Genomic DNA, 27,986 nt, shown 5'->3' on the forward strand with positions numbered 1-27,986 from the left:
AGAACAGAAAATAATATGCCATTAAAACCCACTTCAAATGAGTTCCATAGTACTAAAATAGGGCATATGTTTCAGGAGCATACGTTATGACTGTTTGTAATGAAGGAGCAGCAAAATATGGATTTTTTTAAAAAAGCTATTCTACTTGTCAACAGTTTTGGTCAGTGATGCTCCAATACAACAGATAAAATAAAGTCTTTTTATACCCAAAGAAAAGGGAATGAGAAAGGAAGGTCTTGATAACAAACGAGCATACTTTTCATTTTAAGTTGCAGTTTTAATGCTAATGGCAGGTTATTACCATCACACTTCTGAAAGGTGACGTGATGGTTTGCCGACTAACACAGAAGATGACAAGCAGAAAACCTGCTCAAATATCTAAAACCCTGGCAGAGAAGGGAGCTAAAGCATTACAAACACCTGTTTTCTCTGAACTTCTGAATCAACCAACAAACAGCAACTAGTATTGTCTTCCGCAAAGATGCGGCAATTATGCTGTGCATAACCAAGCACGCAAATAATCCTCCAAGCATTTGCTGACTCAAGGCCAAAAACAGAAGTGAGTCCTAAGAACAGATCCTGCACCCAAAAACGTATCTTCCATTAATAATCCCATCTCTACTTCTAAAGGAAACCTGGAAGTAATCCTGATCAGGTGTCACTTAGACCCGTGGCCTGAGAGCATTAGCATCCAGCTACTATTCAGGAAATCTCCGTGAACCAGACACTTTAAGAGGAACAACAGTTACGCTTAGGCCTCCAAACTACACATTATTAAATGCAGCATTGGTGTAATTACCTAATGAGATTAATTCTCAAAACAAAGAAAAAAAACAAAACACCACAGAAAACAACAAAAAAGTACAGCACTGTACAATAAAGTATAGACGTTACTATAGAAGTTTACAAACACAACGAAGCTCAAAGAGGTAAAGATTTTCCTGAATTCATGCAACTGGTCTGTGGCAGAGCAGGAAGAAAACTTGCCCATTCCCAATCAAGTCTGAGATACAGTTCTCCCCATTAAACATCTCATGAACCTCTTGCCTATCTTAAGTTAGACAAGCCTTATATATCTGAGAATGCAAACATTAGAAACCTGAGGTTTTGTCACCGGAGTGGTTCTCATCGCTGTCGAGAGCAAAATTTCAGCCTTAAAATAATCTATGTACAAATCACTGAAAGTTTAGAAAACACAGAATATTACCTCATTATTGCTGTAATGTAAATCCATAGTCTGTCCAAAAGCAACTTTAGCTTTAGCTGCAAGATCTTCAAGTTTGACAGGCCTTGGTAACTGGAGGATTCTGAAACACAATTTAAGTTACAGAATTTTTATCATTTACTTATGAAAATCTGTTACCTCACTACTTAAGAATACTCTTAGAATCAAATTTATTACTAAAAAGACCAAGAGAGGTTCTGCTGTATTCCCTGTTCCCTATATTTAGGAATCATTAAAAAAAGAAAAGCAGTGAAAAAAATAAAAGGGATAATCAAGCATAAAATCAGACTCCATTATTAGTGTTTAACTTGCTTATATACGGCTTCCTTCTTAACTTAATCCTTTGCCTCCAATTCACAGGGAAATTCTTGGAAACATCTACCATTTCATTTTCTTCTTTAGAAAAAGTAGAGTAAAACATCGGACTACCACAGGCTGATGAGCGTAAACAGAAAGAAAGAAATGAGCCCTGCAGTGCCCATTTTTTGGAAATCCAGAAGTTTCTCATCTGAGGAAGGTTACTAGACGTAACCATCCTTAGAATAACAAATTACACATTCAAACTGATGAGTCCATCGTTAACTGTGCAAGTGTACTCCCAATAAGAACACTGCAGCTGTAGGTCAACTGTTCCAATTTTCATTTAATTGGATGCCTCTCCAAAACAAAAAGACCAAAATGGCTATTACTGACCCTTTGCTATAGAAAAGTATTGTATTATTTGGGACAGAACACTGTTAAACAAAAGGAATTTTTTAGAAGTGACTAAGCTAGTCAGGTACATTTAAATTTTAAAAAGAAACCACACAAACTTGATTTAGCAGAAAACTTGGCAAAGGATAACTGTCTCTTTTATCAGTGTTTTAAGTAGTACACTGGTTAGGGAACAATACTTCATACTGAAATGAGGCTACAAGCAAGGTCACTTCCAATTTAAAATTACTATAAAAAAACAACAACCAACAATAAAATCAAATAAACATATCAAGTCTCACTGTAGCTCACAATTTGTTTAGGAGGTCTGGAACTCTGCCTACCACAGCGCATGCTCCTTGGTACAGAGCACCACGTTCACTGCTGAAAGGACTCTGGAATCACTTCTCTTTCCCACTTCCCTTTTTAAAAACTAGCGAGAAAGCCATTGCACAACTTATTTTTCTTGCATCATTTCATTATTTTTTCCTTTAGATCTTCATGTTCAGGCAACAGAAGTATTAGAACTCCTGCTGAGCAATGAGCCTGGCCTGCCCCATACCCTTGGGCAAGCAAATTCAAGTTGCTTTGGACAATCCAAAACAGAGCTAGGCTTATCAGCATAAAAGCTTGGGAAGGTATCTGTCCATGCACTTACTTCATTCTTGTTTTCATAGTGAACTGTTTAACTTGGTCCACTGCAAAATGAATTAAGATAAACTACAAAAATGCACGGCCACGCAGGCTGGCAGTGAGTAAGCAGTTCTTTGTTTTAAATACACACTTCCGTTTATTTCACAAGAAATCCTAAGGTAGAGAAGTCCCCAGTTTTAAAAGGCTTTTAAAAACTTATTTCCTTCAAAGTACTTATAGCACTCAACCGTTACCAAGCCACTGTGATCTGTGATGTTCAGAAAAACAAACAGAAAAAGATATTGAAGGATGTTAACACCTAGCAAATTTACTGTTATTTCCCCTAACTTGTATAAAGGGAGATCACAAGTTGTAATCAGCATGGACACACGCTCATCTGTTGCACATCACTAAGGACTGCCAAGTAGCAGCAGAGGTTTTGTTCTGAAGCAATCTCTGCTTAAGAACTTTACCGTAAATTCTATTGACAAATAGCATAACGAGGATTTTATTTCCCTTTTCATTAAGTATTTTCAAAAACCTTATTTTCTAACTATTTCTCTGTAGGTACGATCCTTTCAGAAAGAGGCAAGACAAAATACAGTTGCCTGCAAACCACTTCTGCACGGAATTGGAGGTAGACTTCTGTGAAATCTTTTGAGCAGCCAGTAGAGCAGTGTTATATAGAGATGCTTCTATGCTTTAAGCATGCACATCATTCACCTACCTCTCATACAAAGAATGAAACTGATTTTAACTGATTATTCAAAAAATACCAGTGAAGACAGTCTAATTATAAATTCTAGTAAATTTTCCTATTACAGTTCTCAGACTGGTTCCTCCAAAACACAAGCCACTATTAAGATTAAAGATCTAGGTTTCTTACTCCAGGTTGCAGAGTAACAATACATTACCATGCATTTATTAATCAGCAAACAAAAAAAAATTTGCTGGTCTACTCATATTTAAGGTCTAAGCTAAGAAATTGCTTTAGGCTACAAACATCTACCTGAAGAGTAAAATCATGAAGGATATTACATGGGACATAGCTACAGTAAGACACTTCTGCATTTATGTATAACCTAATATTTAAACAGATTAATTCTGCATAAATTGTGCTTATATACAAATTAAATTTAAGATCAAGCCAAACATACTCATATCTGAAACACTCTGAACAGTTATTTGAAACTTTGTGACAGGAGCGCAACAAAATCTATGAATAATTAAAAGCCTGTTTCCTGTGTTCCCAGCTTACCTTTTTTCACCTCGATGTTCAAATTTGACTCTAACATCATTCTGTAACAAAAAGGATACAGAAACACCACTGTTAGTTTGTTGCTACTGGCTCTAACAAAGGCCATGAAATTCCACTCAATAATCCTAGACCTCAAGTAAATTTTTTAGAAAGTTCATATTTTTCTGTCCTTTCTGATTTACCAAGCATTTTAACAAGCTACTTCTGCTGAGGTATCAGCAGATAAAATGTGTAAGAAACACACATACAAAAAAGATCCTGAAGTCCAATGAACGATTCTGTAAGTAAACACATCATTTTAAATCAATATATTTTAATATTATAACAGTTTTGTAATTTGAAGTTCAGCATGAAACTGATTACCAAAGAATTCTCTATTGTGAACAGGACCTGCTCGATTGCTATGAGAAATAACAAAAAATAATTAAATCTAATGTTTTAAAATGATCTGGTCACTGCCAATCTTCTATGCCCTGCAATGCATGGGAATAATAAAAAAAAATCTTGCTGCACTGGGACAGAATACAACTATTCTTTCAAACTTTGATTGTAAAATTGGTGAACATTAACTGCTTAGCTGTCTATCCAGTTTGAAGCTGATCAATATCGGTGCTTTCATTCTATACAATGAAGCTTTTTTCTCTCTGTTTAAGAAACATACCTTTTTCATAAGCATTACCATTTAAAACCACATTAAGTTAGAATTCATGTAGTTTCCTAATAATAAAGATACCTGTAAATACCTGCAGTCAAAGAAACAAAATTCTTTTGCAAAATTAAAAAACTTGAGTCAAATTATATTAGCAACTATTGCAGCAAAAGATGACATTCAACCAGAGATTACGTCCAAAAAACAAAATGTTCAATCTTCCAGAAGATTGATATGTGCAGAAGATTCACAGATCTAAACAGAACGTCAAAGATACATTTCTGCCTTACCACTAACATGCTTAAACTCAGAAATGGCTCAACTATTCTTTTATTTCTAAAGATTTTATTCAAATCATTCAGGATCATATCTGTACATTACTTCAATGCCTAAAGTCACAGTTCAGAAGTGACTTACACGATACTAGCAAAACACAACTGTGTTATATACTAAACTTATAGAATGAGAAGGATATAACATAGCAAATTTTTGGATAGTTTATGAGCCAAATATACTCAAATACTTTGATCTTTAACAGGTTAAAACAAGACTGTACAAGCTAATGGTCCTTGTGATATTGGATTGTTGGTAAAGGTCCAATCACGTACAGTTAATCCAATAGGGCTATTACAACAATTTGGGTAAATATCCGTATCCATACAGTGATTCAAGCCTATCAACTCTACTCCAGCTGTGTTGGGCATCTGCAGAAAAAAATAAAGCTGAAAATAACTCACATCTCCAGCATATGAATAAACTAACAAAAAAAATCAGGCCAAAGATGGAATAAAGGAGCTCAAGTATGGTTTCTGCTGCTGTGCTGGTACCTGCGTAGTTGACACGTGTGCAATCTAATATAGGTATAAAATTCATTCTAAAGAAGCATTTTAAATAGAAGATGCACAGCTTGACATTTTAAAATACTCTATATAAATGATATGCCAATCTCTATACAGTGTCAAAACATCTCTGTGATCTTCAGTTTACCAGGATCAGAGTCATGTAAGCATACACTACGATCTGGTCTGAAATCCTACTGCTTCATTTTGCTGCTAATTTAAGAATACGAACAAAGAAAATGGCAGCACATGCGAGAGACTAATAGCTCATTCTGGTATGCTCACTGGCCTGGCAAGAAGAATAATTACAGAAGTCGCAGCAGGCCTTCCGGTTTTCATTACATTAGTAAGGATATTAAAAATTACCTGTTTTTTAGGTGAAGATGACTTTGGTTTTCCTGTTTCTTGCTGGGGCAATACAGGACGACTGGCCTTATGAAGCACAGCCAAATCCTGCATGATTGAATTCAAAGCTTGCTGCTCATCTGCTCAGAAGAAAAAGAGAAGGTTAAGTGTAAACAACAGTTAAACTTGAAGTACATTATTGTCTTATTTCCCAGTTAGGCAAGCATCATTCTAAAACCTAAAAGTCATCTGCAACACGTAATTGCCAAATTTAAAACCATTACTGCCATGCTGTAATCATATATTTTTATCTTATTATTAGCAGTGCTTAAGGAAATAAACAGCTTAATCATTAGCTATACTTAAGTGGCAGGTTTAAGAACTAGGGTCATGCACTCAGGAAGCATCATATCACCAATGCCTGAACACCTCCATTGTTTGAACACCTGCTGATGGCCCCCAGAGTAATTTTTTTCCACTTTTTGCAGGTCTGCAAGGGTAGTTTTGTGGGGGCTTACAGAAGCACAGTGAAGACCAAGATCTTATCACAAGAACCTACAGTTATGCATAAAGAAATCTGCCTAGCAACATGGTAACAAAGTTTAAAAATTGAACAAAAGTCACACTTCATTAGTATTGCAGTGATATTTTGAAGGGCAAATACGAGAAACATCTTCAAAAAAAATTAATACCAGCAGTTATTCCTTTGCAAGCCAGTCTTTTTTCACTTTTCACCTCTGACTGAACAGTGACATACCAGAGCTTCTTTCAATTTTTTTTCAGTTCCTTCTTAAGAAACTCGAATTCATAGGTAGCAGAGGACTACCACTGCAGTCCAGGGAAGTGCTCCAGAGTACACAACTTCTGTCTCGCTTTCTCCCCCTTTTCCCCACATACATACATGCCCCCATGTTTGTGGGCATTTTTTTCCACCACTTTCAAAATTAATTTAGCCACGTGACCTGTAAATGTTAAAATTTCATTGCTCTTGGAATTTCACACTTTAAAGGCATGAGGAAGATTCTTTTTAGGCTGTTCAGTCCGAATGATCCCATCAACTGCTTAATAACAGTAGTATCAGAGTCTCTCTGGAATGGATGGCATTGATAAAGTTATCAGTCCTATGTCTGGCCCACAACAAATTATCAAAGGTTCATATTTAAATGGTTCCAATGGTTCCGTGTAAGCATGTAAAGCTTCAAGGAAGATAATGTTACCCTTGACAATATGTCTTATGAAAGACTATTTATTAGAACTTCAAAGTAGAAGAAATTTCAAGACTAATAAATGGTAATTCCATTCTAGAACTTGAGAATGCCACTCTTTATTTACAGTAGTGCTATTTGCATACCCACCTAATTTACAAAGAGTTAAAAAGAACCAAAAGCGTACGAACACGTTCTCTTAAAACAAAGGAGAAAGAGGTCTTGTTCAGCAGGAAAACGCAACCTTTCACCTCATTTCACACTTAAGGAATGCCTGGTTTACTATTATTTTGGTCTAAGGACAAATTAATTGAGGTTGAACAAACTTAAATTCCACCTAAAAACATTGAATAAAAGAGGTCTATATCTTAATTTACCAACTGTAAACTTACTCTTAAACTGCTAATTTACACTGATTTTCAAATCTCCAGTCCCATGTACTCCTGGCTGCGTGTAGAGTGGGTCCAATCTAAAGCAAGACAGTCACAACGAGAAACAGAAGTACTGAACCACGGGACAATTTAGGGGCAAGAATGCTACGCAGTTTAGATTGCTAAATCCTGAGCATCTTCTGCTAGAACCGTGATGGCCTGAGGCCACAGAGTAGGATCTATTCTAGAGAAGGTTTGCACTGGACTTCTTATGACAGGAAAGCACTTAGGAACTAAAAGCCTGTCCATGCATCACTATGGGAAATTTATTTGATGCTATTATTTTGTATTAATTCCTTGCCACAACAACAATACTACACTCAGCATATATCTAGAATACTCGATAACAGAATTTTTCTACAAAAGTGCTACCCGTATGCACTCATGCTACTTCACAATTAAAAAGGTTTGTTGAAGAATTACTAGCTAGACGCTGCTATTTGTAAAGAAGAGAATTTCTCAAACGTGGACCTAAAACCAGCCAACATGCATTCTGGGTATCCAGCAGTGATGAGATAATTTATTCACACTCCATTCAAATATAACCAAATTACTTGTCAAATCAGTAAATAAACTTGTCAAATCAAGAAACTGAGGGATTTTAGAGTTCTAATTTAATAGATTCCTAACAAATGAGAAAACTGGTCTGAAAATTAGTAACTTTGATCATCAGTCATACTGCCATTATTCATTAACTCTACTAGGATATGCAAATCTATAAAAAAGCAGGTTTTACTAGAAATATTTCATGGCAGAACTGATGACATTCTTGCAGCTGACAGTTATTCCTTTCTTAAACTAACACACATTTCATAACTTGCCACAATTCTATTATTTCGCTGTGTTATAGCCAATTCTAATCCTCGGTAAGAAGAATGTTTTTAGCTGTGGGTTGGAGGAGGTAAAATTCCCAGTGTTCGTAAGGTAGCACATTTCATACAAGGGAAATTAAAGTATTGTGGCAATGCATCTAAAGCTTACTGAATGTGCAGTGTGATTCAATAGTCACCTCTCAAAAAATGTCGAAGAATATCACAAATCTAAATACTACTTTATTACTAAGCATGAGGTTAGCTCAAGCAGCATTAGAATAAAAGATAGACAAAAGCTTCTCACCCTGATTTTTATTTCTTTTATTTTGAGAATGAGCACCAGTAAGTGATGCCCCCCCCCGCCCCCATTACCATTCAGAGCACAGCAGGTATTGCTCAGTACCCTAATGCCATGAATCTCAATTACCCATCGCTGGATGTTTAAGTTAGCACATAGTGAGAGAAAAGCGCTATACTCCAATGGGGAGGAAAAACAAACAACAAAAAAAACAGCCACAGAAGTATTTTGAACACTAGCAAAGCAGCTGAGCACTGCCTTTCACGAAGGCATTCCATTAGTTTACACAGCTAAAGTGCACATTTCCTAAGAATGTATTAAAAAAAAGGCATTATGTGAATGTATTTCCTCTTAAAAAGAAATGAAAAGTCAATTTTTATATAAGCTTCACACAAAACTTACCCATAATGGCAGTGAGCCTGAAAACCTGAACTTCAGGGAAATGGCTGTCTTGTTAGCATTATTTTTTTTCCTAAAATGCAAACCACAAAATACAAAATTACTGAAGTTGTGAAGGCAATATAAGGCCGTAAGATCTTCACTTTTCGTATTTTTCATAATATTCTACACATGAAATATGCATATAAACGATACATAAACTATGTGTGTATATTCAGTACAGAAAAAATGTATTTCTGGATCTCAAAGTAATTTCGGTTAGCTAGACAGGTCTTTCATTTTGAGTTTTTGGCATCATGTCTCTTACATACTCATCTCACGAAAACAGCCTTTTAAAGCATTATTCATTTCACCAGGAAAAACAGAAAACTTCACGTACTTATGGCAGGACCTGCAAAGGTTGTATTTTTCAGAAAGAAATTTGCACGTGAGAGCCATGTAAAGTTTTCCCCTGCATACTGCCTTTTACCTACATAACGGATGACTCACGCACTACTGCCTGTTGAAATAGCTCTGTAATAACCAAGAAGAGACCAGGCTCTCAAGTACTCCCAGGTCTACAGACAGCCTCAAACCTGAAACAGCTTCCAAGTGCTATGGGAAAGAAACTCCCCCCGATGCTTTGGAAAGCATTAAAGCCTGAAAGAGGATGAGAAGCCCATCTGGCCTGGCCTGCCCTCAGTCTCAAGGCAGAAAGCCCAACTTTTACTGATAGCATCGACTCCAGCCTCCTGATGCCACCACCAGCAGGAGAGAGAAGAGTTTTAAAAGCAAACAAAAAACTTCTGTTGCTCCATAACAGAACTGGAAAACTGTGAAGATGCAGAAGAAGTGGACTTGTACTAATCTTCAGAGAGGAAAACAGGGGATGGATTTGCATTTATTAGCTATGATGACTTAGTATAAGGACAGAATCTTTGGGCCTTGCTCTCACAAGGTACCAGGAGATCTGCTTTGCTTACTGAATGGGTTGTATTTACACAGCCTGAAACAATACAACTAACTTTTCCCCCACGTCTGATTTTCATGTCTTTTACATCCCTACGAGTCAAAACAGCAAAAGAGAACGTGTATTCTACGATTTCCTTCACTATGGTTTTTGTACCAGTAGTCATCTTTGGGGATCTGCCAAATATTTATTCACTAGTTATGAGAGCGTTCGTAAAACAGTTTTCAATTCTGTATTTGATCCAACTATCTTAAAATAAGAACTAGTGTCATTTTCATAAACACCTGATTTTTATTACCCATCTAATATATTACACATAAAACTGTGGTTCATGACTTTGGTTGAAGTATTTTTGTAATATTTCCTTGCAAGCATTTCAAAGAAATACAGAAGTTCTCTGAGCATTTTAAATCTTCTGCCACACTAAGAAAAAAAAAAGAATTGGTTCTACCTCCAAGGAAAAATACCTAAGACGTTCTTCCTCAATCTAGCTAAAATAACCAAACTTGGAGGCTCAAGGTATTTGAGTTATAAGGCTTACACACAGCAAGCAAACTGAAAATGGAAAGAGATTTTATGAAACATCTTCAAGTTCCTCCAGCTATAAGAACTCATTCTTTGCTATTACTCTGGGGCCTCTCCTTAGATGCACATAAGCCAGTGAGTGAGCATCCATTTCTTTTCCCATAGGAGAAAAAACACACAAAAACGCTAGAAAAACAACTTCTATAATAATTTATTAAATTCTCACTTTATTGCTCTTAACCAAAATCCTGTTCCAACATAATGTATAATTAATCACCAACTGAATGTATTAACATTTTTGTTAGCAACTGTCACTTCAAAAATAAGCTAATAATATTGAAATCTGAATTAAACAGGTGGCCCAGATCTCAGGCAGGAATAAGACACCAAATCCTAATCCATGGGTACAGAGCAGCATTAGACAGACGGAGAAAAACACACGTGGAGCAGACGACAGGCCAGAACAAAAAGGAAGCATGAACAGGGAAAACTGGAACTCAGAGAAAGATCCCAGGGAAGCAAAAGCAGCAAAACACGAGAGCAGATGCAAAGGCAGAATAAGATTTCGTCAAGGTCTTGTAGAAAAACACCAGCAGCTTGAATTTGAATGTAATTAACGAAAGGATGGCAGAGAGTGAATTTCAAAAAGGTGATGATGTGATAAGAGAGGCAAACAAAGAAGAATATCCTAGCAACAGCATTTTGGATCTAAGGGTGGAGAGATGCCGATTCATATTCATGATTCACTTCCCATGAGCCACCGTCCACAGAGCCAGGAAGTCTTTCAGGCTCTGGGAAAGCTGCTGAAGGAGGAATATAGCCAGGTGATTCTCAGAAATTGTTTGTAGCTTCCTCGTGGTAAACGACACAAAGCCTGAGGGCAAGTACGTCCTGCAGATGATAATCCAGCTGCCAAAATACTCTGTGCCAATTGTCCATGTGCATGCACTTTTCCTACAATAACTGAACCAGGTTAAGCCACCTCTCCTGTACCGAGAGATAAAAGCACACAAACGTTGGCATATATACTACAGGATCTCTCACTATTTGTTGTTCACATTCAAAAACCTGTAGTCTAAAAAAAAAGAAAGTTTAACCCCACAGAGTGGTGGAAGATAGAAGATGCTATAAGAGATGAGTATTTATTCAGTGAGCTAGAAAGGGTGGTTTAGTTCTGGGGGATATGGAGACAGAAAACGTGCAGAAATGAAATGGTTTGTGCAGCATCCAACTTCATAACAGAAGGACGATTTTTGAAGAGGGAAATTTGCTATAGCTACTATGAGAGCCATAACCTAATCATGTGAGGACAGAAAAGGCGGTACACAAGCAGTCAAGAGAAGTCAGTATATGTGAACTCAGCTTTAGAAAAATTCAGTCCTTTAACATACCGTGATAATCTATATGAAAAGGTGTCCACCAGGAAAGTAGAAAGGGGAGATAAATCCAAATCAAAAGTCAATGACACATTAGTAAATTAAGGTTACAAACAAAGGCAAACAAAACAAGTATTGGACTCAACAGATCAAATTTGGAACATCAGAAACAAGCCTAAATAACAGTAACAAATATTCTACTATGGGATCTTTTAAAACTAAAAGATAGTGGAGGAAAATGAACAGATAAAAGACTGAGCAAAAAAAAGCTACACAGCTGTTGACTTAAGAGAGACAATCCAGACCACCCTGACAATCTAAACCAGCAACCCCACAACCAACTCCCAAGCCCAGGACAGCATTCAGGACTGATCAGCTCTCCTCGACTCAGAGAGCAGAAAACAGAAATTGTATTGCCTTCTATTTTTCCCCTCTCACTGCCTGTATTTCCAGAGACAGCAGCATTCACCAATTCTATCCTGAGCAGCTAAGCTAAAGCCTTCTACCACTGGAACGACCAGCTGAGAGTATCAAGCACAAAACACATGAAATGCTTGTCTGCAGAAAGAGAAGGGTGATTAGACATCTGGTTTATTTCCTGCAAATCTACTTGATTGTCTTTCACAATATTTTAAGTCTTGTTCTGATTCTACGTAGCTTAGTCAGTGCACTTCTAAACTTTGCCCTGAATTTCCCACTCTCTTGTTGTTAAACAAGCTTATTCAGAACCCCAAGTTATTTTAACCCATTGTACAGACCAGTTTTAAACATATATAATACCCCGAGCCAACTACCAGTATAGCACAACGAGCTTCCTGAAACAGTAACACCTAACTCAAAGTTAACAGATGTCTTCTTCAAAATAAAATCATAGCAGGTGGAAAACAAAAACAGATACATGTGTTTTACTGAATTTAGGTGGTGAGATTGCGAGTAGTGATACAAAATAGGAAGAAATAGCGTCCATTTTTGTTCTGGTTTTGAAAAAATCAAGAGGATGTATCCAAACCACAGCACAGTGTTACTGGAATAGAAATTTCGCCACCTACAGCAACTAAGGGACACGATGCACTATTTGTAGTATATTTCAGATAAAACACTTTAAATGAAAGATTCAGGCACTTACAAGAGTCTAACCAAGACCCTTTACAACATTACTGGATCAGCATTCTGGAGCACTCCTGCAAATATTTGGAAATATCTGGAAAATTGTAAATGTCGTATAAATAACCGACAGTAGTCGAGGAAAAGGCCAAAGAGTTGTAGATATTTAGCTCCACATCAATTCAGACTAAAATAATGTAATAATTAGCTTGGCATCTACACTGAATAAAAAGTAATAATGCAGTAAATGCTTTGATTTCAAGGATTGTTATTACTGCCAAGCAAAATACAGCTTCTTGAAATGATTATGGATTAGTTAACAGAACTAACTACAGCAATTAGCCCACTTAGGTTTTTCCAAAATATTTGGCTAAATATCACATGATATTTGAATTATTTGCTTAGAAGTCCAAATTAACTAACAAGAAATTCAGTTGATGGATTACAATAAATTATTTTGAGTTCCATTTTCCCATGTAGCAGAAACTACCAGTAAGTGTGATTCCCAGTGCAACCCCCTGCGGCCTGGCAATGCTCAGGTGGCCACAAACATTGAGATACGCAAGTTGTGGCCTAGGAAAATGATCTGAATCAAATGTTTAAAAACAGTCAGCCCAACAAAATGTATTTAAATACAGTTAAATATTTTATATATATGTAATAATCTGCTGGTTTTTTCATTCAATATTAGTATTTATTGTGTTTAAAATAAAATTATTCAGTAATGTTTTTGCGTTGAATACACTCTGACAAAGATGATCATTGAGGAAATCAGAAACAAAGCTGCAGCTACAAGATCGGACAGTCCACAAGAGAATTCAGAAGAATTATTAAATTATGATGTATAATTACCTAGCACAAGAGTAACACGAAGTTAAGGAGGGATAATGCAGTCCTTGTGTGTATAAAAATGCAATGCATGCAGAAGCCATCTTGCCTCTGTATGCAACCTACAGATTCAGTGTTCAGTGTGGAATATTGGGAAAACTGCAGCCAGCAAGCGTGGGATGGCTGAAGCATCAGTACCTTCGTAGCCATTACAGATGTATCAGGTATCTCTGCAGTGTGCAGACTTGCAATTTCTCTGACAGAAGACTTTTGGCAAGCCAAAGGAAAAGTTAATTTATGTCAAATTTAGCACACAAGACAACACAGACTCAGTTCATCTGTATAGCTATAGGCAAGATTTGGTATTTATTTCCTGAAGAGAATGGTTACTAGCTCTACTCCTTCTGGAGTTCAATTTTCAAAAAGAAGGAAAACCAGACTGGCATAAAATACTGCTGCTAATTATGGATGGTGCCCTCCCAGTTGCAGGGACGATAACAGTTCAAAAAGCAGCGCTGTTGGTTTTAGCACCCTAAACGCAGCTCATCTCTCAAAGCGCCTGGAGAAGCAGACTTCAGAAGGAGCTGAAAGATCCAACAAGCCCAGTGACAAAAGTACAACTTCCACCTCCTCCTCCGACTAAATGCCTGGTGCCTGCAGTTCTATAGGCTGCAATTTGACACATTCATATAACATTTATCAGCTTGACGAACAATGACACTGACTTAAAAAGTTTTAAAAGCTCGAGAAGGCTTTGAGAATGCAAGGGCACAGTTCTTAATGACTGTTCTCATAAAAATGCAAAGTAGTAGATAATTTAGCATAATTTTTCTATAAACTCATCTTCAGCTTTTGAGATCAATATCTCAACACTTACAGCAAGATTCACAAAGAGTAACTGTAGTCTAGGAAAGCTAATCTCCCCGCAGTTCCTTTACAGTTGATATGGGGAGATAAGAATATTTAGAGAGTTTCAAGGCACTCAGATGCAAGTTTCCCTGCTTTGAATGAACCTCTTCTTTCCAAACGGCATCAAGAACCTCCATTGGATACCCCTTCATAAACCCACTCCACTTCAAGTACACAAAAAAGATAAGGCTGTAATTGGCCTCGAACAGAGAAGCGCCTACTTTCCTCAACAGGATCTCTTTCTTCGCCTAATTCAAGATTTACGGAACTTCTCTCTCCAGTTCCTGCGTCTGCTCCTGCAGGTACTCAGTAGCAGCCAAAGCACTCTCTTTGACAGCTAATTTCTCGCTCTAACTGACTTTGCTGATACATCAAGCAAATCTGTCACGATGCTTTCTTAAGAGCTGTTTGCAATTTCAGGAAAAAACTATTACAAAACAAACCTATGCATTTTAATATAAAAGAAGGGTCACAACAGCTGAAACCTGTGGACAGGTGCCACAGTGACACCATGCAAAATATTTCAGTGTTGCCAATTTTGCAGCACAACACACCAGCTGCAATTAATTGACTCTGCTCATGCTCCTATTCATCGCTTGGCTCTACTTTATCTGAGACTAGATTTTCTCACATAAGTATAATAAGAAGGAATAAACACCGTTATGTAGCCCAGTGAACTGCATCACTGCCACCAAATCACTCTAGCACCTGGAAATCTATCACCACCACCGTGGTGGTGGAAAGTCTCAGAGCATCACAACGTGAAGAAGAATACATTTCTCACCACTAACGAAGCTGGAAGTGACACCGATTAATGCTATTCATGCCATAGAAAGGTTTAAGTCTTAACCAGTACATTAAGATAACACAACGACCACAAAGATGCAGAGTAAAATACTTCTGAGATGTAACTTTTTCATAATTAACTGTGTAAAATTAATTGAATTGCCCCATAAAAGGCTTCTCAAAGAAAACAGGTCTGTGAAGTTTTAACCTGTACAATCTCACATGATAAGTATTACAATGAGTGTTATAATTGGATTTAGGCACTTCTGTTTCCTCTCCGAAAACTGTCCGTGGTGCTCTTGGCTCCTAGCACCCGCTGCTGTCACTGGGAGGCCTGCTGCTGCACTTGGCACCAGTGGCACCAATGTTAGGCTTAGTTCAATCTCTGAACTGGCAAGTCAAAATATTTGCCAACAAGGGCTAAGGGTATTACAATCAGAAACGTTACCAGCTGCAATCGTAACTGCATGGCCCCTACCCAAGATCTGACAGCAGGCTAAACATTTTTTTTTTTTTTTTTTTTTAGCATCATAGAGAAATCACAGCAAATACCCTGAAAGAGCACAGGGCATCTCTCTTCCTTATGACAGAATTCAAGACTACCAGATCAGCCAAAGGGCACAGTAACACTGACACTATAAGCTTGCACCCCAGGTACACTTACCAGCGCTACTGGTACTAGCTGTTCCTGCGATCTTCACATCTCTAAGAACAGAAGACTGTGCTACAACCAGTACTACATAAATGAATTTGAAGAGTACTCATTAAGTAGAGAAGTAAGCCTATCAAACAGCAGTTCTAATCTATGAACATTATTCTTTAAGCAAAAATAAAGCACCCAAGAAGAAAAAGCTGGCTTCCAGCAGAAACTGAGTATTGTAAGCACCTCGAGCATGTCAATTAACATGACAGCAGCTACCTACAGCTCATCAGTCAGACTTCACTTGTGAGAGCACAGAGAAAAACACATCCTTAAACTCCAGTAACCAGTTCCATCCTCCTCAGATCACCTGCTCATTCTGTAACCCTGATGGGCTGAAAGACACCTACCTGGGGAAATAAACCGGGGAAACAAACTCACTCTGAATTTCTAAAGCTAGTTATAGTTTCTATCTTTAGGTGCCAAAAAGGAGAAGCTTTAGTTTTCTGCAATATAATTATCGCTTTTGACAGCACCTTCCATTCAAACAGCACCCACTGATTCCAGCTGTGAGATTTAACCATGGTGCAAATCACACCACTATCATTGCAAACCCAGTACCAAGAGAACTGACTGCAGGCTCAGCCGGCCCTTCCTTCCCTTATTGCTATCCCTAATAACGGGAACACAAAAATACAAGAGAATCCCGTAACACACTGACACGGAATATTTGAGTAAGGTGAAACATTCCTGAGCCATACGCATTTCCACCACAGTACAGAAAGAACACTGATGAACCCATCTCAAATTCAAGACTAAAAAATTCGACACAAACGACAAACAGGAGGAGTAAAGTTATCAAGGGAGCCACAGGTCCGGGTAGACTCAGACCTCTCAAACTTGGAACTGTACCAACACGGGGCCCAGTAACACCACTGGAAAGATGGACAAGTCTATACTTAACATACATTAATGGAAACGGAGAGAGGCATTTCTAACACACGTATACATACACAAAATCCACGGACTTTTTTTTAACCACACGCATAATAGGACTGTGCATCATTTTTGTAGTCAGCCTTGTTTAACTGAGCAGCTCTAAGCAGACAAACTTTGAAGTTTTTATCCATATGCAGTAGGCACTGCTTTTACACCGGATGCCCCACACAAGCCAACACATTAAGGCATTGCTAAGCTGTCAAGAGCAGAAGCCCTTCCTCATTTTACACTTGGGTAGCAATATTTAGCTTCCTGTGAACCAAAAAGCCAAAATTCAACGTAATTTCTCACACAAACATTTGAACCAAAATGAAACACGGCAAACCTAACTTTGAACACTCAAGAATCAAATACAAAGGCACGAGGACAACATACCCACGTGACATTTCCTGCCTGCATCTCCCACAGCTCACTGCTTCACGGTGGGTACCAAATCTTTAGTGACATCCACGATGCTACATAATTACACCTGTTCCTCAGCTGATAAAAATGCAGGAGGCTCATAAAGACAGTTGATAAGGTAACTTAAATACAGACTTGAAAGCTGGGAGATTTTACCAGGGAAAGGTTTACTGTGTACATGCCCATAGATAATCACAATTTTAAGTCTACAGGTACATTAAGCTTGCATTTCTATTGAAGGAGCGCTGCTACTTTCCATCTGAGATCCTGTGCCAAGCAGGAGATCCAGAGCAAACAGGTGAGCCAGCTGAAAAGATTTATTTCACATTCTTTAACTGACTGCCAGCCCACCTGACTGATCTCACACATCAACAGCAGTAACACCAGCACAAAGACAGGAGCAACAATTCCTGCTCAAAGCACCCCTTTTGGCCACTGCACAGCTTGGGCTTTAAAAGATCTTTTAAAGGATGGCATGTGTGACGCAGGGATTCCAGGAAATGACAAACACCTCAGCCTGGCCGGCACACAACGAACTCGGATGAATGGGCATACACAGTAGGATGGGGATGAGCAGGTATGGCTGCGACAAGAGGATTTCCTCACTTTCTGATCTCTTGGTGCATCCCAAACGTGGGTAATAGAAAAGCTGAACATATTCCCTAAGAGAGTCTACTTGGACTTCTAATGATGGAAAAAAATCTCAAAAGGCATTTTGCAGTCACAGTATAAGAAAGAGGAAAGACCCCAGCATGAATAGATCGGTTAAAGTACAGAAAACTTACGACAAGCAAAATTTGTGCTTCACAATGGAACGAGGGTACCAACAGGGTCCCCCAAGAGGCTGAGCTGCTCAAGGCATCCTGAATTAGCTGAAAAACAGAGCAAGGTGAAAAGCCTGCCAGCAGCACTGTGCCTGCTGTCAGTGCCCCGTGAAGTACCAGAGGTGGTCCTTGTCACACCGAGCAGGTCACGGCCAGTGCAGGTGAATGAAAGTGATGTGTGTGTAAGCACGTGTGGTGGGGGAGAACCAGTTGAATTTACACAGAACAAAACAACGGGCTCGGCAGCAAACTCTACCTGCACTCAGAAACAAAAATCAACGTTAGGAATTACTATGAAAGAAATGAGTACAAAGCGGATGGCTGTCTGTCCATCCTGAATGTCACTAGCAGCTCTGGGGCATTCAGCTTCTGAAATGGACAAAGCAAAATAGAGCAGGTTCAGAGAAGAGCAAAAAGTACAACCAAAGGCACAGAACGGGTTCTGCAGCAGGGTACAAAGAGACAAGTTAGGACTCTTCAGTTTCAGAGAGACTCAGGTGAGAGGAGGAAGTGATAAATATCTACAAAATCACCTGAGGAACAGAGACTGATCATCATATTAGAGATGGCTTGTTCACTCTCTTCCACAACAAATGCAGCACACCAAAGGAGAACAGCACAAACCAAACTGAAAACAAAAAGAAGGTGGATTTTAACATAACAAGTAGCAGTGTAGCCGCAGAACTTCTTACCCACGGGTATTTGGGTGCAGAAATTTGGATACATGCAGAAAAAGGACTGGCTGCATGAAAAAACAAAGAAGCCTAGATTTAGAACAGCCCTTCACTGAAAATACTAGGGATTGAACGAATACTCAAGCTAAATCTGATATATGCCTGCCTTGTTCTTACTCTTCTCTAAGCATCCGTTCATGCTTACTGCCGGAGGAAGAATACTGGAGTATCTTTTTTCTGCTTTCATTACGGATTAAGATTTTACCACAGACTTGTCAGCCACCGCGCCAGTGACATAAATTCTCCTTTGAAAATCTCATTTGGTATTCATGATAGTGCTAACGTCACAAACACAGAGCCTTAACAGATATTCAAAAAAGAAACTTACTGCAGCAGCTTCGAAAGTCACTCGCTACACTACCTGCCCCTGCCCCAACATACTGGGCTTACTGCACCAGCAGCAGAGGCTGTTTTCAAACTACCACTTTATGTCCATTCTGTTACCATTTAACCTTCCTGGAGAAAACAAAGTAGTGCTCTGGGGTTTTGCCATTCCAATTATTTGGGCTTGCTTTGTTTGTTTTGTTGTTTTAAATCAAAAGCTTCACGCTGGAGTTACAATAATCACGGCACTTCTAAAAACGCACGTAGTCAGCACAGCAAACCAGCACCTAAATATAGGTGGAGCTTTACCGATCATTTTTCAGCAGTTAGATGGTATTGGCCAAAAATGTTCGTGGTGACAGTTCTCACAGTCTGCAATAGAACGTCTTCTGTTCTAAAGATTTTCTTTAGGGATTTAATTACTGCTTAACAGCATTTTCTTTTTTTTTTTTTAAATCTAAACAAGGGACTCATCCAGGTGTTTCAATTTTCAAATCGTTGTTCAAAGGTGACACTACAGTTCCCATTGTGATAGTTTTGGCAATGTAGCATTCAAAGTTGTTGGCATGTACAGGGCTCTCTTGTGTGAGCTACTTTAAAATCCTTTTGAGACCAGGTAAGAGTCAATCACCACTGACTACTGGAACATGCCTTCCTGCAATAAACCAAAGGCCTTCTCTAATGATCACGACTGGCGGCTATTTCATTCTTTTTTCAAAAGTAGCACTGCTGAAAGAATCCTGCAGTTTGTCCCGTCTGTGATCTAGCCTCAAAAGTTATGGATAAAATTATTTCCATAACAAGTGGGATAAACTGGAGTAAAGCCAGGAAGCATGTTGAACACAGCTGTTTGGTAGCCGGCTCTGCAAGTCTTCCAGAAAAGCCCACCTGTATTTCTTCTGCTTTGTCACAGGGCTGTGAAAGGGCAGCAACATCTCCAAGAGAAAGGAGGCTTGCTCAGGTACGGGTACACTGACACAGGTCATCTCACCAACAGGACTACTTCAAAGTCACAACATATGAAAAAGACTGGTTAAGACACATTTTTGCCAATGGAAGCTCCTTCAAACCCCAGAAGAACTTACTCAGTCAGGCTTCCCATTGCAGACAACACGTACACTCAAAAAACACAGGGACTGTGTGTGCTGGGAAACGGAGGAAGAGCAGAAACTGCCCGCTTTCCTGCGAACTGATCCCTGCTTGTGGGGAGTCTGGAAATAGTCCATTATCAGAAAACTAACCTGAAATACAGATTAAATTCCACACACCAAAAGGTTCTATTCTTTTTGTTCAAGGTACCCGATTCAACAAATACTAACACAAGCTCCTGTGTTAACAAACACGGGAGCCAAGAACCTGATGCTGTTGAGAAAAAAAAGACTACAGGCAAAAAAGCAACAAAATTATATGGACACACACACAGAGGAATTACATTTTAATAGGGCTGTCATACATTACTCTGTAAGTTACAGCAGAAGTAAGTTAATTATTCTGTTGTGGTCAGACTTTGGCTGGGGAGCTTTGAAAAATCTGCAGACAAATCAGACAGAGTCCAGCGGGAGTTGATGACAACAAAAACAACAACAAAACCTGAGAGAACATGACCTGTGAAGCAAAGGCCTCTTTGCATAGATTAGTAAAGAGAAGTCAGAAGTAAAAGGAGACAGAGGAACAGTCCTCACATCTACAAACGGTTGGTACAAACAGTACAGAAATCATTATCCGGCATGAGTAATAATAGCGAGACAAGAACTAACTGGCTTAATGAGCACCAAGACAGAGACAGAAGTTAAATATTAAGAAAACCCTACGAACTATAACGACAGCTATGCACTAGCTATAAATAGATCAGCAAAGGTGTGGTATTCCCCTCGTTGGAGGTTTTTAAGAACAGATTAGACAAACGTTCGTCAGACAAAACTTCAATGTATTTGCTTCTGCCTCAGAGCAGGGAGCAACCCCATGAAGTCCCTTCCTTTCTTACACATCTGTCCTTCCTTTATTTATCAAAATGCATTTATCAGCGTTACCGTACCTGAGCTTCAGAATTACAGTCTCTGCAACTTCAGCATGTGAAGCATTTGAATTCTGTAACTGCAAGCACTGCTGTTTTGAACCGTTATTATACTTAGCAGAAAATATTTCGGGAACACAGAAGCAGCATCTTTTACTACGGCAGGTGATCCACAGAAGCAGACAAATAAATGACTGAATGGACATACAGAAAGAGAAGTGAGTGATGAAAGACCAGGAAGTGAGGGAGGTGAGGAAACAGGGACTGAAAACAAAGCTACAGCAAAGAAAAAGCTTCAGCCTAAAGAAATGATTTTGCTCTCAAATGAAAAATTAAGTTACAGATGGCCAGGATAATTTCAAGAATACATAATCATATGAGACATGGAAGTAAATATACGTGAGAGACTTTGCCAACGGACAGGAAAAAGTCAGAGCTCCACCGGCCTGCCTCCATTAGCAATTCTCGACTGGCAGTTCTTAAAGCACACTGCAGACAACCCTGCTTGGGCCTTGCTCAAGGAAGACCAACTTCAAATGATCTCATTAAGCTGGGCCCCAAGCTATGCTGTACGTGCATTTGTGGGTCAAGTGTCTCTGGAGCAGTGGCTTCCACTGATGGGAAGCCGTTGAGCTATTCTAACACAGAACTCCACCTCTCCTCTCCTCACTGGTACCAGAACTGCTGCAGCTGCCCTGAAAATACAGTTAAGGTGAATATAATTCAAACATCCCAGAAAAGAAATGCAAACGTGTATGTTCAGAGTAAGAAATGAGGCTAACACACATCCACATGCTACACCTGTCGGTATTAATGTTACCAAATCAAAATCTCACACTGTGATCCAGAAGTGAGAACCACAGCTAACGCACACTGCAGGCTGAATGCTGTTCTCAGAACCCAATGATATGTTTACAACGTTATTTTGCAACACAAGTGCAACTATAACATGCATGACCTATTTTGACTATTCCTAAACACTACAAAATACCAGAATATTGAAATAGCAAATGCAATATTTGCAGTTCTGGAAAAAAAAAAAAAATGCATTTTTCTTCTCTCCCAAAGAGAAATTAGTGGGGTTAATAGAATGTCACTGAGATCTTTTTAATGCAATACTGTGTCAGCTCTACTTCTGAATCTCAAAAGCTTAACTTTCAGGACAGCAAACCTAATTGTTTGCATGTTAAATAATAAAAATATGCTTATTAACTAGCTACCTTACCTAGGTTCATCACATATATGAAACGAAGTTCTTCAAAAGTAACAAAATGTAATTAATTACATTGGTCACATTTTTATTCTTTTTTCATTTTTCTCCAAGCCCTAATTTATACCTAGGATAATGATAAGAGTAAAAATCTAAAAAGAAATTATTAAAAAAAATCTGTTCTTTACTCCATACCAAGCACATACATCTCGATAGATCAGAACACCTTTGAGCGTGTGCTTGGAGAGAGGGGGAAATCACCCTGTGATCCTCCTGATGTAGCAGTTTATAAGGAAACATAATTGTCAGTTCAGAGACTGCTCCAAAGCCACTAAACAACGCATAGCAAAAATTATCGCTATTTGTTTAACATGAACATGATGAACACGATATTTGTTATTTTTGACTCAGTTTGGTAATATAAAAAGTGAGCCTGCAGTAAAGATAATACAGATGAAAGACAAAGGCTGAAATCTAGGTTGCTAAAGTGCAAAGTTTTTTTTCCAAGAACTACTCCATAAATACTTATTAATAATGACTTTTTTTAAACCCAATTTGTAGCTAAATATTAAGACTGGACTTTAGGAAACTGTACGGAAAAAAACACAAAGTCAAAACTACATCTGTGAATTAAATCTAGAGCATGACTAATTTTCTTGCTTTCTCCAGAATAAAGCTGTATCTTTACGGTTGTAATAAACCCAAAGCCCTCCCCATCTAGCCTCTGGCAGCTGTAATTTCTATGAGTCTGTGCACTGACCAGCTTTCCCAGGAACCACAGCACAGAACCACTGATAGATCCATGACCACATTTGAAAGGTTGTTTTTGCTATAAAGTATCTAGAGTTTAATCAGCACAAAGCAAATAAATATTATATAAGATCTTCCCTACCATGATATTAAACATTACACAACAAAATAGCGCTCTTCTTACACTATGCTAAAAAAAAAAAAATTTAAATGTACCTGTCACAGGTATCTGCCTATTCACACACCCTAGGACAGCTCTCAGGATTCCCAGACACCAAGGCTACCTTAGAAAAAGTTTCCTCTGACAGTTTACAAATCCCAGCAAGCCAAGACAAGCAGTTTGGAAACAGCTGTTTTCTCCACCACAGCCTTCCCTTAGCGTCAGGTAAACCACTGACAGTTCATCAAGGCTGCCTGCCTGCTCATCACGACGAGCCGTGCACAGTTTTTTCTCCAGCAATGAGTCAGTTTGACAAATATTACTTTGCTATTCTCGTTTATCAAATGCAGCGAAACCTTGAAAAACATCAAATTAATTACATACAGCCTCGTTATCTGAATCAATAACCACACTCAGTGGCAATCACGAACGAACACAAAGTGTAGAGAAAACCAGAATTATAATAAGTTTTCACCTTTGAATATTTTTGGAGGAAAGGAGATATTAAGAAAGCCACTGTAGGCATGAAAGGAAGAATCCTCATGCAGTATTGCTGTTATTTTCAAATGACAAGGAAGGGTTTAGCCACAGGATAAGAGAAAAATAAACACAGGGGGATTCTTCTAAGGTTTTGCAACACCACGTAAATACCACCTCATCGCTGCCCACTCCCTTAAAGCCATCCATAAGGGGATGCCAGCTGGAAGCACACTTTCTCGGGCATTCTGCTAATAAGTGCTACGCCACGAGCGAGCCCAGCCGTGCAGAGGAGCCTGGAGATGCCGGCTCCTCGCCACAGCCACGGGAGCACGTTTCGAAGGCCTCTTTACCCACCGCAGCGTGCTGCATTGTTTAACGGAGGCAAATCCGTGACAGCCCAGCCGCATTTGGTGCGGGGAGCGAAGCCCCTCGCTCGGAGGCAGGTGCTGCCCTCCGCCCCCATCCCCTCAGGGGGCCCTGAGGTACAACACAACCGGGGGGGGGGGGGGAGGGGGAGGGGCTCCCGGCTCGTATCGGGCTGCCCCCCCCCCCCCCGCTCCCACAGCCAAACCCCACACCCACAGCAGAACCCCCCCGGGTACCTCAGCGCGCCCCAAAACCCAGAGGGGGAAGAAAACAACCCCACGGCCGATTTACCCCCCCGCCTAATACAACCCCCCCCGCCCCCAGCGCAGCCCCCGGCCCTCTGCAGCCCCCCCCGGCCCCCAAACCCCCCCTCAGCAGCACCGGGGCCGCCTCAGCGCTCCCCCCCCGCCCCAGCCCCAGCCCCAGCCCCAGCCCCGGCCCTCCCCGCCGCGTCCCGCCGGGCCCGACCTGTGTGACGGCGGAGGCCCCCCCTCCGCGCTGCCGCGGCTGGGGAGCGGCCGGGAGCCCCGAGGGGAGCCCCGAGGGCGGCCCTGAGGGGAGCCCGCCCCCCCCGGGCCGCGGGGGGGGGGGAAGCGGCCCCGGGGCCTGCCCGAGCGAGGGCACGGCGAGGAGCGGGGCGGGAGGCGGGGAGGCGGCGAGGAGCGACGAGGGGAGGGGGGGAAGGAGCGGGGAGAGGAGGGGGGGGTAAGGGCCGGGGGGGGGGGGTCGCTGAGGCGGGGGGGGTCCCGGCGGGCGTCAGGCGCCGGCGGCCGCCGCCGCTGCCGAGCCAAGGCCCCGCCTCCCGCCGCCGGGCCCGTGACGTCGCCCCGCCGCCGGGAGCCGGGGGGGGGAGCGTGAGGCGTCACCGCGGCGGCGGCGTCACGGCGCAGGGGGAGGAGGAGGCGCGAAGGGGGAAGCCCGCGGCGGGCGGCGCATGCGCGGGGCGGGGTTACGGTTCCCTCGTCGCAGCCACCCCTGTCGTGAGGGGAGTGCCGGGGTGGGGGCAACGGCCCCGTGTAACGGGGGGGGGGGGGGGGGGGGGGGGTGTATTTGTGAGACACCAAAACGCTGCTCTGCCCCCTCACGCAGCGCCCAACCTGCCCTCAGGCTGCAGAGAAAAAGCTTTTTCCTCGACCCGTCAGGCGCCCGGGGGGGTGTAGGGCACCCTCTGAGGGGATACATTCCACAGAAATATCCAGCAGAATGATAAAAACGAGTATCAACTTAAAAAAATATATATTAAAATTTCAAGAGGGCTGTGCTAAAGAAAGACCAACTGATGAAGCACATCCAAGAAAGGCACAAGGCTCTGAACGGCACTGATTAATAAGAACTCCAAAGCCAACATGAGGCAGACACAGTTGTCTGTCAAAACTAAGACACTTTTAGCCACAGCTGGCAAAATTGTCAGCCATATTTATGGGATGTCTGTCGTGACCCAAAGTCTTTAGCCAGAAAGTTGAAAAGGTGACCTTTTGTGCTAAGTGATAGGGAAAGAGCCAAGAGGAACGCTGAGTGTGTGTGATGCTCCTGCACCATCAAGCAAGATCAATGATCCACAGCTGCTTACACAGCTTTGAAAACACATCCAGTGTTTCCCCTGCCTTAATGTTCCAGTCCATGGCCATTTGTCACTTCTAGCATCTTGCAAAAGAAGGGGTAGTGGAAAGTAGGTTTTGAAGACTGGGTTCCTTCACCACACGACAAGCTAGCCAGGGCTGTGGACAATCATCCTTGTTTGCCCTTTTCCTCTGCCCATGTCCTCAGTATTTCTGCACAAAGCCCTCTTAGCACGGGGCACTCTCGCTGCACTATCAGTGCCACCCAAGAGCGCTTTGCTGAGGACACGTACATCCTCACTGGCATCACCGTTACTGTGGCATAATTCCTAAAATAGAGCATCTTCACTATCAGGAGCAAGATAAACAGCCAAATATCGACTTTGAGATTAAAAATATATATGTGTGTCTATCAACACTAAGGACCAGCACTTAAAACACTGACTCACACTGAGCTCAGCCCAAACCCAGGGGCATGGTTCTGAGATAATGCGTTACGCTACTGAAGCAAAACGGTGCTTATCAGAACAGTGTAACTGCTGATACGGAAAAGAGGGGCATAAAAATAGACGTCAGAAGTTGCAATAAAGCATATTAGTTATTTATGCATTCAGTACAAGCCCTACACAGGCAATGGAAGTTGGGAAGAGTGGGGGGTGAAAATTATAGGGTAAGCACATCTTAGGATAGTCTGCTCAAGTAATTGACTGCAATCAGGCAGTATGGCTCTGCCTTGATTCCAGAATCAATACCTCATTGCAGTAAGAGGTTCTCACCTTCTAGACACATTGCTTGAGTCTACAAGTACCTGTAGTAGTTAACACTAAAGCCACAGCTTTCAAACACTTCAAATGGGAATAAAGCAGCTCCTTCTAGCAGCTAGGCCATTGTCCTCTGTTCCCCCTCCGCGCCAGTCTCTCCATCTCCCCACCATTCCTTCATATAGCTGGCACTGAAACGTTGTTACCATGTTTGGAACTACATCCAGAAAATGATCTAGTTAAAGACATATTAAATTAATTGCTTATTTAACCTAAAGGTGGAATAACTGGCAAACCAACAAGCTGTTGGAAACAGAACAGGTAAGGGAAGTCAAGATGGCTTCTTCTAGGAATGGCACTAATGTGAAGTTTGTGATGCCAGAATGTTATAACATGATCCAGAGTCCTTCCTCACAGGGAGAAGAGCTGACATTCCACTTATAAATTTACATCCAGCTCACATGGACTGAGCAAAAAACATTACTAGTCCAAGCCCTTGTTGGTCCTACATGCCTGCTCTGCTACTCTGCCTTTCCATGACAGAAGGAGGAAGTGTGTGCTTGCATCTCTGTAATTCCAGTTCCTCCAAATACAAATAGGCCATCATTGTCAGGCTGACGCCAAAAGACAAAGAACAAGTACCTTAGGGGAGGACAGTCCTAAACCACTGCTGCAAGATTTATTACACCTTTCCAGCTAGAAGTCTAGACCTATAGATTCAAAGTGAAAAGCAGATTCTTCAGATTTCATAACTGCTAAGCATAGCTTTACAGCAACTCCTTTTCACTGCACCACAGGCGAAAATGTTATTCTACATGAGTATAGCAAAGAGGCCAAACTGACTTTGTTTTAAGAGAGAATACCTTGGGAAGCTTTTATTCCCAACCACTTTAATAGACTTAAGTTAAAATAAAAAGGAATGGTACAGAAAACAGCCTTGTTTGTAATTCCGATTGTTTCAGTCTCAACTCTCTGATGAGAGACTTCTTCCTCTCAACTAGCACTGCATTTCTTACCAAGACTGGAATTTCCCATCACACTTGGTATTTTTCATTTCAGGATGCATTCATGCTGCCCAAGACATGTAAGCTTATCTCCAGAACAAAACAAATAAAAAGCAGTCAGCTATTGACCTGTCCCCAGTACTTGAAACAGAACAAACTATGAGAAAAATACAGTTGTCATTCAGGTATGGAGTTGCTTTTCTAGAAAAAGCACACTATAAATGAAACTGGGCAGCAGTACTGATAGGCTTGTCTGCTCTAACCCCATCATGGAAGTTCATGAAGCAGCTCATATGCCTTCAGGACTCAGTTTATATTCAGTAATTCAGAACACAGACACTGCTGACTTTACTAATACGATTACTCCCCGTATGTCTACATTACCTGGCCATTTAGCACAAGTCAACTATTCAAGATGTCAAGAGATGTAGGAGATGCTGATTAGAGGTATACGAAATTACACGATCTGGCAAATAGCATGCTTTCTTAAACATT

General features: G+C 40.6%; 1 protein-coding gene across 3 annotated transcripts in view; it reads right to left on the reverse strand.

Moving 5' to 3' along the window:
- MAP3K2 (mitogen-activated protein kinase kinase kinase 2) overlaps nt 1–24,720 on the reverse strand; it is a 51,509-nt gene extending 26,789 nt beyond the window's left edge. For 2 of the 3 annotated variants that reach the window (XM_035569870.1, XM_035569863.1), the window contains exons 1-5: nt 24,636–24,720; nt 8,791–8,860; nt 5,664–5,782; nt 3,810–3,850; nt 1,208–1,307 (exon numbers count right to left, since the gene is read on the reverse strand). In XM_035569870.1, the coding sequence (XP_035425763.1) occupies nt 1,208–1,307; nt 3,810–3,850; nt 5,664–5,782; nt 8,791–8,794 (264 nt within the window). In that variant the 5' untranslated portion in view covers nt 8,795–8,860; nt 24,636–24,720. Of the gene's footprint in view, nt 1–1,207; nt 1,308–3,809; nt 3,851–5,663; nt 5,783–7,239; nt 7,317–8,790; nt 8,861–24,635 lie in introns of all 3 variants that reach the window. The other variant, XM_035569878.1, reaches the window with a different exon arrangement.
- Between the last annotated feature and the right edge of the window lie 3,266 nt (nt 24,721–27,986).

Source organism: Cygnus atratus, chromosome 6 (assembly GCF_013377495.2).
Source record: "Cygnus atratus isolate AKBS03 ecotype Queensland, Australia chromosome 6, CAtr_DNAZoo_HiC_assembly, whole genome shotgun sequence".
Classification (NCBI taxonomy): Eukaryota; Metazoa; Chordata; class Aves; order Anseriformes; family Anatidae; genus Cygnus; species Cygnus atratus.